Source organism: Argiope bruennichi, chromosome X1 (assembly GCF_947563725.1).
Source record: "Argiope bruennichi chromosome X1, qqArgBrue1.1, whole genome shotgun sequence".
Lineage (NCBI taxonomy): Eukaryota > Metazoa > Arthropoda > Arachnida > Araneae > Araneidae > Argiope > Argiope bruennichi.
The window spans coordinates 133178708-133198052 of record NC_079162.1 but is presented as its reverse complement, the minus strand read 5'-3'; the positions used below and the strand labels follow the sequence as shown (position 1 = coordinate 133198052).

At 31.3% G+C, this 19345-nt stretch overlaps 1 protein-coding gene across 1 annotated transcript; it reads left to right on the top strand.

Moving 5' to 3' along the window:
- Positions 1-637: 637 nt before the first annotated feature.
- On the top strand, positions 638-18140 carry LOC129959027 (leucine-rich repeat-containing G-protein coupled receptor 4-like). The gene is made up of 4 exons (XM_056071798.1): positions 638-746; positions 5592-6214; positions 7047-7215; positions 17884-18140. The coding sequence occupies exons 1-4, from the start codon at positions 743-745 to the stop codon at positions 18024-18026; spliced, it is 939 nt and encodes a 312-aa protein (XP_055927773.1). The 5' UTR covers positions 638-742; the 3' UTR covers positions 18027-18140.
- Positions 18141-19345: the final 1205 nt, after the last annotated feature.

The window sequence follows — 19345 nt, the reverse complement described above, 5'->3', positions numbered from 1 at the left end:
TCCATGAAAAAGGTTTAAATGTAAGATTTGCATTATCAATTTTTATGATGAAATAGTTCTGCATGAAGGCTCAATCTATTTTCTCAGCTGTCAACAGACTTAGATAAAATATCATCGAATTGAACTATTTTCACCATATAAGTATTCATAAATAATTATTTAATTGCTTAGAAACATAAAAAAGACTTTTGGAATTTTCTAAAAGAATTCCTTAAAAGATTGAGTTTTGCAAATATTTATAGTTAATTATTTAATTATTCTGAAAAATATCAAAATATATCTAGAACATTCTAAAAGGCTTCATAGTCTTTTCGAAGTACTTCTAAGTTTCCTTCAAGTTTGAAATACGCTCTGAATGTGATAGATTAAATTTATTTTAAACAGCTTTCTTCCATCAGAATTTTTTTTCTTTTATAAAAAATGTGAATGACTTGCTGTTTATTTGGAAAATTAAGTTCATTTGATTCCCAGTGTTAATCAGAGTTATTGTTTTTTATTACTCGAAGAGTTGAAAATGAGAGAAAAGAACAAAACTTTTTATGTAAAAACATCATCTGTATGCGTAAATAGTTTTGTCCCATCCGTGAATCTGGACTATCAGACGCTTCTTTTCAGCGCAGTTTGTTGTTTCCCACATCCCGGTGTGAGTTTTCCCACCTTATCAGACGAATGCTATTAAATGAAGAAAGTATTTAAAAAAAGATGACAACGAATCGTAATCGAGAATCCAAAGTAGGCAGTCATGGGTAAGTACATTCATCCATCAAGCGTTCAAATAAAATACCTTAGGAAGCAAATTCGAATAAATGAGCCATAATAAAATGACATGGATATATACCTAAAGTGAATTTTACTCATTTTTCACATTTGCTTTAAATAGCTTCCTGAATAACATAAAGGAGTAGTTTTATTATATTAAGTATTATTACTCAGTTCCTGAATTGGTCGACCTGGCCAGAAGACATTGTTAAAGATTCTCAGAACTCTGATTTTAGCGCAATATCTTATCAAAATTCGTGTCATAGGATATTGTAAAAATTTTAATTTTAAAAATTAATTTCAAATAACATAAGAGATGTAATTTAACTCAATAAAGATTGGAAGTTGACCTATTTTTTCGTTAAAATTATTTAAAAAATTAAACATTGGAAAATTGATGATAGTAGTATCATTATGAAAGCATTGTAATGATTTCAAGTAACATTTTTTAAAAATGGTAGTTGGGTTTAATGCCACAAGAGGCAAATTTTCCAAAGCTGCATCATACATTTTTTAAGAAGACGAATGTATCATTATCTAAATATTATTTTATTGCAAAAGTGAATTATAAAAAAACAATAATTAATGTTTAGACAACTTTTCATTTTTTCTTTGTCGATTCGAATGAATATGCTCATAATAGTTTCAGTCTGTTGTGATATTTTACTTTGAGATTATCTGCTATTAGGAGAGCGATATAATAGATTTACAGTCTATTTAAAATTTTCGAAGGATTCAAATAATTGCAAGCTATTAAGATAGATTTCTAATAAGCTGAAATTATTCCAAGAAGAAAGAGCCCGGAGATTATAAAAGTGAATCTATCGAAGTTTAAAGCTCATTCCTCGTGACCCCAAAACTCGTTTTCTTTCTTTCTTTCTTTTTTTTGACTTTCCTTTTGATTCAGTTACATCATTTTAATGAGACAAAAAATTAGCTAACTATAAACCTGTCAAATTTATTAATTAAATTTTATGAATTAATTTAAAGCATCAGCGCTTTCACTTTTTTATAGCAAAGTCATTTTTTTAAATTGAAATTTTAGTTCATTATTATGTAATGCTGAGATGATGCGCAATACCTCTCTGCGACGTTTAAAAGTTTTTCTTAGTGATTTAAAAAAAACGCATTCATACTTAAAATTATTTTTCGTCTAAAAATTAAATTATAATCCAAGAAATGGGAGAATAAATATTTATTTTTTATTAAAAATAAAAAACATGTTAATTAAATCTTTTTTTGTAACTTTTAAAATTAATTTGAAATAATTAAAAAAGACAAAAAGCAAATTTATATAAGCAAAGGACCGTACACGGGTCTCGCGAATGCTATGCCAGCTCTTTATCCACTCAGGTCTCGGCAACGGTGATATTTTATTAGTATATAAACTATGCTGAAAACTTGAGGACCATTTCCTCAAAATTGGTTAGCTATTGTGCTTTAATATTTTGTTGATTGAACATTCTACATGTATACTAAATGTCATTCCGAACTCAATATTCAACCTCGTGCCCTCCCCTTGTTAGACAAAAAGATACAAAAAATGCTCCCATTGAGATAAGATTGCTTCCAGCTTTTGAAAGCAAGTATGCCCGTTTAATGTTGATTCTGGTATAACCATTTGATGGGAATTTATATGTAACGAAAAAGAGATAAAAATATTTTTTGATTGTGCGCGAAGGGTTTGATTCTCTTTTCATCGGTGCCTTTTTATTTAAATTCTGATTTCTTACAAGAAATTGATTTAAGTACTTCAACTTTTGATGAAGATTTAAAACAAGTAGCGATGTCAGAAAACTGTCCCTTCTTCAAGCACCTTTTAAAATAATAGTTTGAATCAGTAGAGGAAAAAGGTAATCGGATCATTACATCGGGAGTAAATGCAAACTTAATTGAGTCGTTACAATGAAAGGGTCTTATTTGCGTCATTTGAGGAGTCTGCCGATTGAATGAAAAAAAATCTCTATAGTTGATGTCGATCCATTCACAAAATTAATAATATGTTTAGTTAACAGGATCTGCTTTTAAAGTTGGATTCTCAGGCAAAATGAAATCTAATTGTTTAGTAAAAGAGAGGTGCTTTACATTTTTTCTTCCTAGACTGAATTATTGAGCTTTGTTCTATTGAACATTCAATGTAATCAGAAAGATAGTGTTGCTAATTCATTTTTTGCTCTAATTATATCATTCATAATAATCAACTGGTTTATTTTATCTGATTTAATTGAACGACATCTTCTATTTAGAAATTTTTTGTGGATTTATTTTAGAATGTATAGAATATTTGAAATATTAATAGTGAACGTTTTAGCTTTTTCGACCAGATTCCTTTTGAACCTTCCAAAGTATTTTTACTCTTATTTCTACATTTCAAATCTGGTTTTAAGTTATTTCATTTATAATTCATGCCTAGCTGCTATACACTACCAATATTTTGATACTGCTTCAAAATGCATTGTGGAATTTACACATTATTAATATGTTTAAAAATGAAAAGTTCCTTGAAATTTTTTAAGGCAAGAAACAGTTGAATTTATTAGTGAGAAATTTCTTTTACTTAAAATTATGAAAATTCTTCAGAAAAGTTACTTTTCCTTAATAGTCTCATAAAGAGTATTGTGTAATTATGTTTGTAGAAATCGCAGAATTTTGTGTTTCTTTCACTAACACAAACTTTAAAATGAATTCAATGCTGTACCTTAAAACTAAATTCAAAATATTGATATTCAAACTTTAATAGTTTTAATTTGAAACTTTCATTTCGTTTGCCTGAATTACTAAATTATGAAATTCATCAAAATCACCTTTGCTAGCTAAGCAAGTGACTAGAATTTAAAGCCTTGTATGTACAGAATTGAGATAAATTTATCGAAACGTTGCATACATCAGTCCAGAATTTCAATATTTTATGCTTAGAGAAGACGTAATATTATTTGCCTCGAAAGGATTTTGAATCTACATTCTCCAATATATTATTGAAAAAAGGGGTGTTTGATATAAATAAGTCTTTATGCCTTTGATAATCTTTTTTTAAATAACTTTTAAATCGGAGTCTCAGGGTGTAGTCACAGAGAGTTGAATATATACGAAAGAAAGTTATATCATCCGGATAATTTGGATAGGAAATATAGAAAGTGAGTCATCAATATGCAAAATCAGGTTCGTGTATGGATTGGTTATACACACGACACAAATGGAAGAAATAAAATACACAGCAAACATTTATTTTCTTTAGTAATTTGAACGAAGCTAAAGATGAAAGAGGAACTTATTCTGTGGAACGTATTTCAATTAAGAAAAAGAAACGCCCTCACTTTTTTCATATGATTATCTTATATAAAAGCAATTTCAAACAAAAAAGATTTGACCATTTATTAAATTTAATTAACTTTTTAATTAAATTTGTTCGCCAGTGCTCTTTATTCCATAAAAACCACTTTTCACGCTTTTGCAGCAAAATCTAACAATCTCTCGTTGGTCGCCGGCTAATCATTATAAATTCAGTCTTGAAATGAGTATGGTTATGTTTTATGATTATTCTCAATACTATCATGGATTGCGGTGGCCTTTTGACATAATTTCATTTCGTGATTGGAGCGACGCGAGTTCATTTCCCTATCCCTTGCACACATTACCATGTAGACGAACCTGGTTCACACTAATTCTTTGAGAGTCGAATTTCCTATCACTGGGGTAGAGCGGAAGTTTAGAGAGAGAGAGGGTGGGGTGGGGTGGGGTGGGGTAAGTGTTGTCCTCGTCATCTGGCCACAGATCAAGCTGATGAGGTCCTTCCCAAAATAGCCTACAAGTTGATTTAAAACGAAACATTAATACTATTGACAGCGACACTTCACTGGTGCATTGAAACGACTATTGGAGAACGGTCACTTGGGTCACGGTACCTTTAGTTTTAATATTACTAAATTAAATTAAATTATTTGATGCATTGTAGCTCTTTTGTAATTGCACACAAATGGATGCCAATCATCTTATTCCTTTTTCGTTCAAAATTGATTTCCATTCTCTTTTCGGCTTTTTGCTCCAAGATTTCTGGCTTAGTCACCATTCCTTGAAGACTCATGTCACGATTTCACAAGGAAAAAAAAAGTGTTTTCAGAAATAATTGGAACTACTTCTTCTGGCTTTCGCAGTTATATCGTGTTTTCCAATTCAATTAAAATCTTTCCTATAAACAGGCGAATGCAACTTTCACTGGCGTTTACACTACTACTATAACACCCGGATCACAGTTTTTACAGTCGACTAACTCCCATCCGGTTTGAAGGATGGAGGTGAATTTTATTTTTTTAAATTAAAAATAGGAAACAAACATAAACAAGTTAAAATACATCAAAGATAAAAACAAACAAACAAAAAAAAAAAGACAGGAAAGCTTCCATGGGCTTAAGCTAAATTTATATGTCAATTCGAAGAGATTCATATTCAATGATGTTTCTCTACTAGGAAATTGTACTCATCACAAATGAAACGTATAAAAATGTCGAAATCTGGTTCTTAACAATTATTTGTGAGGGTAATTTTTGATCATTGTAGTTTATACTGTAATGTTTGTTGGAGCTTGGAAATACCAAGAAATTGGCGCTTCTAACTTGAAGAAAGCGCTTGAATTATAAATACTGTTTAAATATTTCATTAGCGAATATTGTTTAAAACCTTTTCCACAAGGACAAGCCAAAATTTGAGTGAAGAGTTTTTCTAATATTATGGTCTTTCATTGTATACTTGATTAATATATTTTATTCACTCATAAATATAAGCCATTTCCGATATTAAATGCTTTATGTTACAAAGAATATCCTTTTTTCCTATAGCACTCCATTGGATCTGTGTGATCGCCCTTCTTGGCGTAGTAGTGTCTGGAGACGATAGTTGTCCAACTCCAGCAGAGCTTGCTCCTTGCACTTGCGATGGCGAAGGACTCAACTGCATGGGGGCTCGTACTTTGGATGAAATTAAAAAGGCATTCCAAGCCAAATTCAAATATGGCGGTGTCCGATCCGTTTGGGTTCAGGGTACACCCATAACCAATTTGCCAGCTAACCTTTTCGGTAATGTCAAGAGTCAACAATTCTATGTTGAAGTGAACAGCATCACTACAGTGGATGTCAGAGCTTTCAGTGCATCGAACAAGACTCTCCACACTCTGAGTCTTTTTGGAAACAAAATCAAGGATTTCGATTTCAGTGGTCTTAGCATGTACGAAAACCTAGGTACCCTGAATCTTGGCAGAAACGAGATAGAAACCATTCCTGATAATGCTTTCAACAGCAGAAGTTTGTACGCTATCATCTTGGCACAAAACAAGATTTCTCACATCGGCATGAATGCCTTTAGCAATCTGCCTAGCCTGGGAAGACTTGAAATGGCTTTAAATCAAATTACTACACTTGGACCCATGTCACTGGCTTTCAAGTCCCATTCTTCAGGATTGCAGGTAAAGTACGAAGTCATTTGATGACTTCTAAAAATTCCCTACTCTTAACCTGTTAATATCAAGAAAGGTTTACAATCTTCCCATTTTTGATCCATATATAATTTTTAAAATTCCTTCTCATGAATATAATTTATATATTAAAAGAAGATTTTTTTTTCCATCAGGGAGGGAGCGAGATTTGCTTATTTCTACTTATAAATTTAAAATCTTGCCTTTCTATTGGGTAATAGGTTTGCAAGAAAAATGCATTTTTAAAGTTGATTGCTATATCGTTTTTTTAATTATCAAAGATCAAGATAGAACTCCCACTATTATTCTGTATAATTTTCTGATACGAACTGAAAAAAAAGTTATCGAAACTTACCGAATGTTTTCAAACTTTATTTGATTCTCTTTTGAAATTCCAACTAATAGTTTCAAAAGCTTAAAGTTTTGGTGTAACCTTAGCTTAAGGATTCATTATGCATTAGTATAATGATAACTCGAACAGGAAAGAATTAAAAGAACAATTAAGAATCTAGAAAAATCTATTCCTCCCTATGTTTGAATGCTGTGACATTAATTAGGAAATTTCGGCCTCATTTTTAGACTTTTTCATTTATCGGATCTTTCTTTGGCAGCTGCAAATTGTCATTTATAAATATTTATATTATGCATTATTGTCATTTATATGTATCATTTATAAAATTTGTATATTATTTTATAAAACATATAATATTTGTATATAACAGTGAAATGAAGATAATGATCTGTGAAATAATGTTAAAATAAAGCATATTTTTAATTTGTGGAATTAAACAAACACTATAATAAGAATAATTTTCTTTTGTAGATAAATCTTTCAGCTAACAGAATTTCTGACGTCTCCAGCTCCGCCTTCACTGGTTTGGATCCATACGCTATCTTCTTTTCCCAGAATCAACTGAGCTCTCTGAAGAAGGATGCTTTTGCTAATTTGGTTACTAAAGTCGCTCAGAAAGGCGGATTTCTTGAAGTTTCTGGTTTGTAAATTTGCCCTCATTTGTAGATCATTAAATATCAGACTGCGTTTTTACTTCAGGAGATGGGCCGCGGTGGCTTGGTTGTAAGGTCTCGTCTTCGGAGCTGGAGGGTTTCAGGTTCGAGACCCAATTTCACCTAAGAACCGTCGTGTAAGGTGGCCTGTTGCACGTTAAATCCATCAGAGCTGAACGTCCTCCCACTGGTGTGGTGTGGAGAGGGGGCACCAGCTCAGGAATCATCTTCGTCATCTGAAGGCGGTTCAAAATAACGAGTTCCATCCCAAAATAGCCTTAGTGTTACTTTAAAACGGGACATTAATGTAACTAATCTAAACTGCTTTTGGAGAAAAGAAATCTATGAATCCACGCCAGAAGGGTTCGGTTTCAATATAAAGGAATAGAAAGTGTACAAATCCTTGTATAGTAATTTCTCAAAGTACACTTTTGAATTATTTGCTTTTTTAAAGGAACATGCACATTCCAGTAAATGTGGTAAGGACTCAAGGATTTTAAAAATTAGTTTCTTCGAATTGCCTTAGTTATAAAATTACGTACCTCTCCCCTCCCCAGTATAAAATTGGTATTACTCTAAAATTTCTTACAAAAGAATGGGCCATTACGGTAGCAATATGCAACCGGTAATCACCTAACAAAATTCATTTCGAGTTAATACACTTACTGGCATTCTTACTAGCCTCAATAGCCCAAATCATAATTTTCTATTGATATGATCATTACAACAACATTTTCTAAATAATAATGCAATAACTTTAATAATCTTTCAAAAATTTGCATTATAAATTCTTGCTTCAAAGAAATTTTGACATAATGGGGAGGAGGGTCTCCTCTGAACAGATATCTCCTAGTTTTACATAGATATGTTTCACGTTTGTAATTAGTTAAATACGATTGTGAAAAAAATATTTAAAAATTTTGAAATATACATTTTCTTAGAGTTTCCTGTCATAATATCATGCTATATTCATAAAAAGGTGAAAAGTATCCCAATGAATTTCATGATCATTAAGAAATGAACCTCGCCCTGCCTTGGTAACCTAGGTGAACTAAACGCGAATAATAATTTTGGGTATTATGGGTGATGCATAATAACCCTCCGTTACGAGCTGCAAATGTGACAGAGGTAGGACCGTTATCGTTGGGTATATTACCTAGGCAAACCACCATTGGTATACCCTCCAAGGAGGCCTGCATTATTTGAATATTAATGGAATAGTTCTACAACCAAGTGAAAGCCTCCAAGAATGTCTATTATGCGGAAACTTCTCATCTCTTGTTTAAGGCGCTCTCAGGAGGGATCAGTGAGACTCATGATTTGGAGAACTACTTAATATTATGACAAGAGCTGAACTTTAATACATAGAGAATTCATAGATTATGAATAAGATGAATATTCTTAAAGAGATGGAAATGTATTAAACCATAACAATAAAGTTAGATTATTGTTATTAACATTTTAATTGCATTTTAAACATGCGTCCAATCCAACAGAATCATCAAAAATATTGCCTTTGAAATTCTTATAAAATATTTTCATATGATACTTTTCTCAGCATGAATTTATTGTAACTCACTCTAACATACATCATTTTGAAAGTGTACGAAATGAGATGATTTGCAACTAAATAAATATCCATGACAATCATTATCCATTATGATATTTCCCAAATCCCTAAAAAGAGATCCGAAATCTCGAACAATTTTTTTTTCTTCTAAAAGAACCATGAAATGATAACTTTTTAGAACAATTTACTTTTCAGAAAATAAGGTATTTACAGTATACAGAAAGTGATTTCGTGAATCGCGACGAAGAATGCAACAGTTCTTTTCAAAATGGATGAATATGGTTTCATGAGAGATCTTGAGAAATTGACAGTGATTTATTTTTGATGGAACAACTTTAACTAATCATCAAATGACGTGAAGAGATTGATTAAACATTTAAAGAAATGGCATGATTTTGATTTTAAAATTATTTTTGTATCTTTTTACTTTACTCATTGTTAGTAGGAAGTTTTTTGATTTGTATTATATTTGAAACAGTGGTTAAAAAATAGCAATCCAACAAAAAATAATGAGTTAAATTCCTTATAGCTATATATTAAAAAATGTTGTAGATTAGAAGGTCGGATTACCTTTGAAAAAAATTGTATTTTTTTTTTCTGAAAAAGAATAATGATATAATAATAGCTTTTATAAAATCCCAATCATTGTGTTTGAAATGATATTTTTTAATTACATAGTATGAATATAACTCGTTCATTTGCTATTCACAAATTACTCAAATTCACTGTGCGAGTAGTAAGATGAAAGCAATAGTTTTGTGGAAAAAAGTTGATTCTTCATTTAATGAAACTTATGGAATAATGAGCTTCAAGTAGCTTCCGGAACAATAGCACATCAAATACGTTTCTAAAATAAAACGGAAAGTTCAAAATTTTACTATCATTGGTAACCAACATAACTAAAAGGGCCAAAAATAGTTAACACTTTTAGTTTCAGATTTTTAAATAAGACAATTACTTTCGTTTGTTTTGGAGGTATGATGCCCTAAAAGTAAATTAGACTGTTTTCCAAAAATTGTCAAAATTTGAAGTCAAGGTTTAATATATCTTATTTATATCATTTTAAATGATATCTCAAAAGTCCCCGACATTCTGCTGTACGCGTTTTTACTGGGATTTATATCTTAGCTATGTGGGCGTCGTCGAATGAAATTTTAAATCAGGACAAAGCTATGGTTAAAATGCTTTATCATTTCAGTAAAGGTTTAGTATGACTGTCCCAAGTTTCCTCCCTACTGACAGATGAACTTTGGCTGCTAAGTAGAAAAAGTGAAATGAAATGAGGTGATTTTTCACTTTTACACTAGTCATGGACAAAAGTTTTTCTTACATTGAAAATAATGATGACTATCAATTAATCCTTTTTGAATTGTAAAAATGTAATTGATGATTTCGATATACAGCCTAATCAAAAAACTATTAGGAGTACGGTTACATACAGTGATTGTTAACAAAGTAATATATTCACCCTTCTTTGCTTTCGGGGGACAAGATATAAGGTTCTAGCCAAATCATGGTACAAAAATAAAAGATTTGATTCTGAAAAAGAGTAGCACAGAAAACAGCTGAAATTATTCGTCAAGATATATGTTCTGTAATTTACAAGGTGGAAAATTATTCTTCCAATACTCAACTGTTCTCCAATTTCAACACCAGTTTGTCCGATTCGTTTGCTTCTCTACTAGACGAAATCATCTCGAAAAACAGAAAGGGTTCGGTGTAGCTATTAAAGATAATGTCAATTACGCTTTGTCATCCCATCATGTCATCAGTTAGTATGTGATCCTTTATATTACTATTACTCCTCGGAATATCCATTACTTTTCATAGATATTTTTGCTCCAGGTGTTTAATGTATATTTTATTTTCCTTGGGATTGCCTGCTTATAACGAAGCGGTTTTAAAAAGAAACTTCGAATGGATGTTATCAGCAACTTTCAGTTTCCTGTCCTGATTATAGTTGTTTCGTTCAGTATGTTGGAGACAATGTAGATTCAAAAATAGATATTCTCCATGAATATACTCCATTCAATGTGAATATTCAGAATTGATGCACCTCAAGATAAAGTAAATGACATAATGTACCAATGATCTAACCAAAAACATGCAAATATTGATCAAAATTTACCACAATCGGGCTTCAAGGACAGAAACAGTTCGATTGTAACCCAACACTAGTTTGCAATCTCTGGTCTGCAAAATTCAGATGTTATGGATTTGTGCCAAGACATACTCCGATGAAACGGATTCGAGGAGCTATTTACATGTAATATTTAGCGCAGCAAAATATCTTGTATGGAAACTTCACATACTGCCTTTTTTTTGTTCAAACTAAAGAACAATAGAAATAAAAAGTGTTACGGGTTTAGGATAGTTAAAGTCCCATTTAGAAGCTGTTTCGGTATGAGTTTCATAATTTCTAATAGTGGTTAATTAAACTGGGCGCAAATTAACAGGAACTCCTTCTCTAAATTTCTACACCAAGCATATCGCACTAGTTTTATTAAACCGATATATTTTTAAATGCATATAAAATACATATGTTTATGTAGAATCCGACTTTATTGACTGTATGGGATTTCTTTCGGAAGAATAATGATTTTTTTTTTTGAAAACTGGAAGAATCAATCAGAATTTTAATAAGAGCAAGTACTCATACTTCTGTAGCAAAATATATAATGTTGGTTTTCTATTTGCGTAGATTTTTATGTTCAACAGCTTTAAGATTGATTGTGTAATTTTGGATTAATTTAGGGAAAAGATAAACTTATTTCACGTCATTTTTTCCCTCCTTCTTGCCAAGGTTCACCTCTCAGCAGGGTAAAACTTGAAACAGTCATTCTGGACCCTGCCTGAAGTGATTGAAGTAATAAAAGCTTTACTGTAGTTTTTCTCCGATTTAAAATCCTAGTTTCTACCTAAATTGTTAGGATACAAATTTCTTGCCCTCCCAAAACGGAAGAAGGATGATGACTTTAAAGATATTATTTAAAATAACATATACAAGATCTCTTTGAAAAAACTCTTGTCATAAAATTTTTCAGAAGAAACACTCATTTTTTGTTTGAAGGTACTGGGCTTAATAGCTCAAGAGATTTGATCACAATGCAGTAACAGGACTATCAGGTGACTTGTTTGAGAAAATTGTGAGAAGCATGAGAACTTTTTCCGTTTAATAGCTTTTTAAAACTTAGAAATCAATCTTAGTGTTTCTAATTAATATCGGAAAAAAGAATAATTTCATACAATGAAAGAACATAAAAAATGGTATTTTACAAAATCCAATTAGGAAAAGTCCTAATGCGACTTACATATAGATGCCAATATCTTTAAATTAATGTAATTGTGATGCAAATATCTTCTATAATTTATGTATTTCAAAGCTGGAGAATAAGTAAATACTTTTTGACTGAAACTAAATGAAGCATTTAAGATGTTATTTTAATCTTGTTCTTCTCTTAGAGCTTAGGTTAAGTAGTTTAATTTTACATATTGAATTGTTATTTATTTTAATTGTTTTATACAAAAAATGAAAATAAAAGTTTTATCAGCAAGTTTTTATAAATTTCGAACAAAAGAAAGGGACGATATTCAATTTTGAAGCCATCTGAAGATTCTTGCTTTCTAACATTATTTTATCTAAATCAAATGAAAGTAAAAAAACTTTTAAAATTCAGTCTTTGATGCTGTTAATTCTTTTTTACGAAAAAATATGTCAATCGGATTTTTTTTCACTAAACTGACCACATAACAATGACTTGCAATTAAAAAAAGAGTGATTGTTAAACATTCTCTAACGCCCTGATCATGGATCCCTTCCATCAACATAACACTGGCTTTAAATTTCAAGTTGGAAAATAATACAGAGCAATTAAAAGACTCTTTTGCTTTACATTCTTTACTGAGCCATAAATTGCTTACAATAATCAATATTTGTTAGAGCAGATATCAGTGCTTGAATTTTCAAAAGGAATTAAATAATTTTCTACAAAGTAGATATTTTCAGAAAATTTTTTTTCCGAGTCATTCAGTTTTATTGAAGTTCCACTGAATTTTTGTGCATTTACACCATAGAAATCTTAAGAAATCATCATCTGGAAAACAACACACAGTTGTTGTAGACCTCTTCTATTGAACCGCAATACCTCCCCCACTCAATTCTTTTGCAGGCACCTCTGGGGAGGGATGGCCTCCCCTTTATCGATCGGAAAGTAGGGCCCCAAAGCGTCCCCCTCCCACGTCACTTTATTGAAGCAGCAGGCCTTAGGAGCCTGCGGGGCCTTCATTGCAGATGACACGGACTATGCCAAAGAGCCCCAAATCGAGACTCGCAGCCCCTCCCAGGCCAAGGAGGAAACGGGATCAATTTCGTTTCAGAGAGGGGCGCTCCCCAATCTCGCTTTTCCCCCCTTCTTTCGAAGGGGTTGATCAGGAAGGTATTAGAATAAAAGCCGCCGATGCAGAAGCATTCATTTGGGGCCGAAGCATGCTTTTGAAATTTTTTATGAGAGTTTAGGAATATTTTTTCGTTGAATTTCTTTTAAAAAAATATTTTCTTCTAAGAAACAAGACCTTTTTTGGTAACTTCTAACTTTATTGATAGAAATTTGTTTTAAATACGATTCTCGGCAAAAGCGTCTGAATACGTTTTGATATTTCCCCGACAAATACCAAAATAAGTAACTTCGGTGGCATGTGAAAAAGCTAGGTAAAAGTGCGATTTTCTTAAAAAAAAATGACTCAACTGTTAGTATTTTCGAACTGTAAAATTTTTTCTGAAGCGCCTTCGAAGCATCATGGATCACATTAGTCTCCAAAATAGTATATTTTGTATACCATGGTTTTTAAATCTTAGAGTTATTGATAAAATGCAGTTAAGAAATTTTAAAATGTTTTCTGAAAATGTATGAAACTTAAAATTATTCGATGGGAAGAAGGGCCTAGTTATCACACTTTTTTTAAAGAATCAAGTGCTTTTACGAAACACTCTTTAAAACTTATTCTTATTATTGAAAATCCATAAAATATTTTTTGGACGATAGAAAATGATAATTTAGTAGTATTAATAGTTATATAAGCATATGTTTATCCTAACTTGTTGTTATAATTGATAGGGTTATTTGTTTTATATAATATGTTAGCAAACAAATATAATATCATTGCTTTTATTATTTTATGAAATAATAATAATTCTATACATTTTATTTATAATTCATTTGATTTCATTAGATATTCTGACAACCATCATAACTGTTGTCTGAATTGCAGTTTTGACAAATATGAGATTTGTGTAGCTTAGCATTATGATTGTGAGTCCATTCCAAATTACGATATTGAAACCAGCTTATATCTGACAAAGATTCAGAAAACTTTATGTAGTAAGAGTCGTCGTCTTCTTCATCCAAAGATACATTTTTCTCCTTTTATTTGCTTGAGTTGATGCTTGTTTTCGTACAGTATATGGTAGTTTTTCTCCCCTTCATTTGTCATTTTCGGTTTCTTTCGGTTTGAAAAGTCTTTTTTACCAGTGAAGTTAAAAGGAAACGCACAGTTTGATTCCGCTTTGACAACTTTCCTATCGTAAGCCTCTTTAAAAGACTTTATTTCTTGTAGGTTAACATGAACCTATCCTCACTTTTTTTGTTGGAGTGGATGAAGCTATTTCTATTGAAAGATTTGTTAATGATTAGGAAGGTTTTTTTTTCTGATATGAAAAGAGTGCTTCCTGTTTTTGCACCACTGATTCGTTTAGCCCATCAGAGCGCTCATCCATGGTCGATGGCAAGGGGTTTTCATCACCAAAATGGACCTCCTCAAATGGTCATATTCTAGTGAGGAGGAATAACATTCTTCGGCATTATAGCATTTGGTAGAGTCTATTTCACTTTAGAAGAAAAGTCATACGCAACCATAGTTTTTCAAGTGATATTTATTATCCCTGAATCAATGATACAACTGACGCATTTTTTGAAAGGCTCCAATCAGATTTATCTAATAGTTGCAAATTCTGTCATATGTGGAGTGACGAAGACGAAAAAATCCCTTCGTATTTTTCAACAAAATTCAATGTTGGTCACAGATGATTTTCCTGAAAAAGTTGGTCACGTATCTCAAGAAGCTTTAAATATCTTATTTCTATCATCTACACAAATTTATTTTCTGAGCCTTCATTTCTTTTGGGTTGGGAAGTAATGGCAAAAACTTTCCTTAGGAAAAGAGGAGGAATTGCGTTGCTATTAGCCATAACAGCAAGAACCATTCTTAACACCAGTATTGTAACAAAGTATTAAGGGTTTGAGCCTTTTAGGGAAATGATCCTTCTTTGCTTCTGAATCTTTGTCAACCCAGTCTCTTCAACGTTATAAATATCTTGACATTGGAATTTAAATCTACCAAAGACATTTGAAGGATTGCAGTCTATAGTGTTCCTATTAAAATTCATAGTTCTATTCAAACTAGCTATCTGCAAAGTATGTAAAAGGATTTAACCCATTAGAAAAGCTGACAGTTCAGTCACTTGAAGAATTGTCGCATTCAGTTCAAGGCACTGAGCTTTTTATTTGGTAATGATGTGCCAACGTTTATTACTTCTTTATTAGAAAGGCCATAACTTATTTTTGAAGTACTGACTATGTATTGTTGAAACTGCTATTTATCCTTGAAAATCAGAGGAGGTATTTTATTATAGACGAAGTTAATAACAATAGATTCTGGATGTGAAATAAAAAACAATTCATAAATGTAATTTATATGCATTATCCTCCCCAAAATATGTTTACAAATTAATAAAACATCATTATTGTTTACTTATTTAATTAACTAAATTTGATTATCTTTAGAGCAGTTAAATTAGAAAATGATATTGATTAGAATTACGGCCTACCATTATAGCAGTATTCGTTTTACTGCAGAATTTTTGGAATACCATGAAATGAATTCTACATTAACTCGCCGCCTTTCGCAATAGGCAGTAGTGATTTCTAACGCTGCCTCCAGAAATATTTCTTATGTGCATGTATACACTCATGCATCCTTCTTTTATAATTTCTATTATAAACTTTAAAATAAATTGTAAAATTATAATAATTAAACTATAAAAATATTTCAATATATACATAAAATTAAAACTTACTCGTATAAGTTGTTAACAATTAGCCCCTCGTGGAGCCATTTTATATCTTGATATGTGTGAGTGGAATGATATTGCTGTACAGAACTTTTAAATGGGAATCACTTAACTAACGCTTTGTCGTGGTATAGACCTTACACATATATCTTCAAGAGTTCCGACCCCCGAAAAAAGTAAAATTTAAAAAAATTAGAAATAACTACATAATTAATGTCTTCTCAAGCACCCTTTTTGCTATTAACTGCAGGCCAAGAATCGTCGAAAAGGCCGCATGAAGAAAAGTTACCAACTATCAAGAGAAAAGTGTATGTCAACCGCGATTAATGTAAAATTCGAATATAACAACTTACCACGCGAAACAAATAGCGCACGTGTCCCCTATTCAATTTTTTCAATTTTCATAGAAATTAATATAAGTCTTCTGAAAGGGAAGCTCCATTCATTCGCTTATAAAAGTTCTTATAATATGAATATTTAATGCATTTCTTATTAGTGTTGCCGCTGCATACACAAAACTTGCTTTGAGATTTAACTGTTACTTATATTAATCTCTTTTTCTGCCTTTTGAGTATTAAGAAATACATCCACAAGCCAAAGACACGGGAATGAGAAGATCACATTCTTAAAGAGCATTCATAATTATATCATCATTCTGAGAAATCCGTCCCTTCGATTGTTGCTAAGAGTTTGCTGTTTCAACGCATTAAATTTTGCAGTCGTTCTGACATAACTACGATCGAAACCTCTGTTACTGCTGCTGAATAAAATAATAAGTACTACTCAGAATGGTTGCAACAAACATCAAAAGATTCGCTGCATAACAAAACAAATATTTAAAAATTAACTGGTTTTTGGGAAATATTTTTATCTTTGATTTATTTACTTTTTAAACACGAATATAATTTTTTAAACATGCAAAAATGAAAAAAAAATGTTAAATTTACTAGTTTATTTCGTGCAAAAATAAATTAAGGAAAGCTATTTTATTCACCTACAGTAAAAACTCTTTCCAGTTCTTTAGAAAAATGATGTCTTGAATAAAAAAAGGTTAGCTCAGTGCATAGACTGCGTAACATTTATTTGAAAATTAAGGCCTTGTAATAAAATTGCGGTGAAGCTGCTGTAACAAATTAATAATAATTTTATAAGAAAATGTTTTCAGTTGAGGTGTGAATAACTTTTCTACTTAGTAAATATTTTCTAATAGCCATTTTAATGTTAATTTTTTTTTTTGAAATAGCTTTTCTTTTGCTGAAAATGAAAGGTTTTGTTTCTTTGCAGATGTATCCTTTAAATCTTATCCTCTGTGGCAAATCTTTTCAAATCAGCAATGGAATTTTTCTTTCCAAAATGAATAAAAACCTCTCTCTTTATTTCGCATTCTAAGCAAACAAATGTGCATTCTTTTCTACCATGTCTATATTTAATTTTGTTTCATACCCTAAATCTTAAAATTTTATTTAGGGAAAAAAAATGCCAGATAATGTTCGAAAAAATTACTCCCTCATCCCACACCCTTAAATATTGTATAAATTGTTTATTAAATCAAAATGCCGTATGTCAAAAATCAGAGACACAGATTACTCTCTGAGACAATGACAAAGCATTTGCATCTTTTGTTGTACAAAAATGCTACTTTTATGATGCCGCAATTTATCATGATTCTATATTACAAGATACGGTTTCGATAACATATGTTACGATTCGCCGCCATTTTGTCCCCAATTCATTATTTGAACCCTTTACATATGCTGAATTTTTCTTGCTTGTTTTCTATTTTTCATATTATATCAATCAAATCTCGAATTTTCCCAATGGTACATTATTTTACCTCATTGAATTAAATATATTTTTTTTTCGAATTTTCTCTTTTTCATTCCGTTCTATTTATTTATCCTAAGTTCATTCGCCGAATGCCTAATCTGTCTATCACTCAATTATATTCCATTTTTCCAGCTAATCCTTTCAGTTGCCGAGGCTGCGATTTCTCCTGGATAGTGGCGAACAAGGACATTCTAGCCAGCAGGCTCATTGGATTCTCTTGCACTGACCGCAGAGCTATTACCGATCTCACCACATCGAACATTGGATGCAACTGAGAATGTATTGTCGGAATATGCTGTCGAACAGAATGTAAATAAAATATCTGGAAAATATCGTGTATGAAAAATATTTTTTTGAATTTATTCTGTTATAAAAATGATTTTAACTTATTCAGTATTCATGGAACATATTTATTCCACTTCACTTTCAAGGTGTTGAATCAAATCTATGGCAACAAGCATATAACATATCTCGATTGAAGAATAGGCCTTTAGTGTGAGAAGATAATAAACTAACTGGTTTACCAAGATGTGTATCTCTTAATGATGTGAAAGCATCTGTGTCCCTTCCCCGAAAAAAAAAACCCTTATCGCAAATGACTTTTAAGTACAGTAGAAAGAATATATTCAAAGAAAGTTCATTTAACTTACTTCAAGCATTTCATGAAGTATCACTGTAGAAAGCGAAGCAAATTTGCTTGCGAATCCAGTTACAATTCAAATAGTTTGGTAATTTTCAATGGAACTGTCGGAAGTTGAAGGCATCACTACTTTCACGAATTAAGAAAATTAGCATTAAAAATTGCTTTTATTTGCCATATTTTAATTTTTCTGTGAGATAGCTTTAGTGAATTCAACTAAATGTACGAAAATTAGATTCAGAGGGACAAGTTTTATATCCTGAGCAAGAAAAGTATGAAATAGTAATCGTATATAAATTGCAAATAGAAGCTTAATCTTTTAACACAATATCTATATGTGATGCTTTACTTAAATAATTATAGACATATATAGAAGGCTAGAATGTTGAAAGAAAAATTTGCCTACAATAATGTAATTTGAAACTCAATTTAAGGCTCGTGTTGGCTAATTCTGAAGTAAAAAATTTTATTTCAAAACTATATTTGATAGCAAAAGAATTCTGTTACAAAAGTGGTAAGAATTACCGATTTAGAAAAAAAAGCAGTTCTGCATACAGCTGTAGCCTGAAAATCTTAAATGCTTATACTTCGATAATTGTAAAGGATCGTGAGGTCTCGTTTCAAAACTAGATATGAAAAAGCCGAGCATACCAAAAGATACGCCATGTATATGGGCCAAGTACACTTTTAATATGACACCAAGGATATAAAGATTTCCCGCTACTATGGTGTGGATTTTACAAACCAAACTGATACAACTAAAGCAGTCTTGGATTTCTATCGAAATCTGATTGCTGCTGTCTGATCTAGAAGAGGCTGATAGGAGAATTTCCAGACTGACATAATCACTAATAAATTGCGCTGGGAGATGACCGAACTTCATCATCGCAATATAAATCAATATTTCTCAATATATCGCGATTTTATTATTTATTTGCTGCAATGATAAATTAT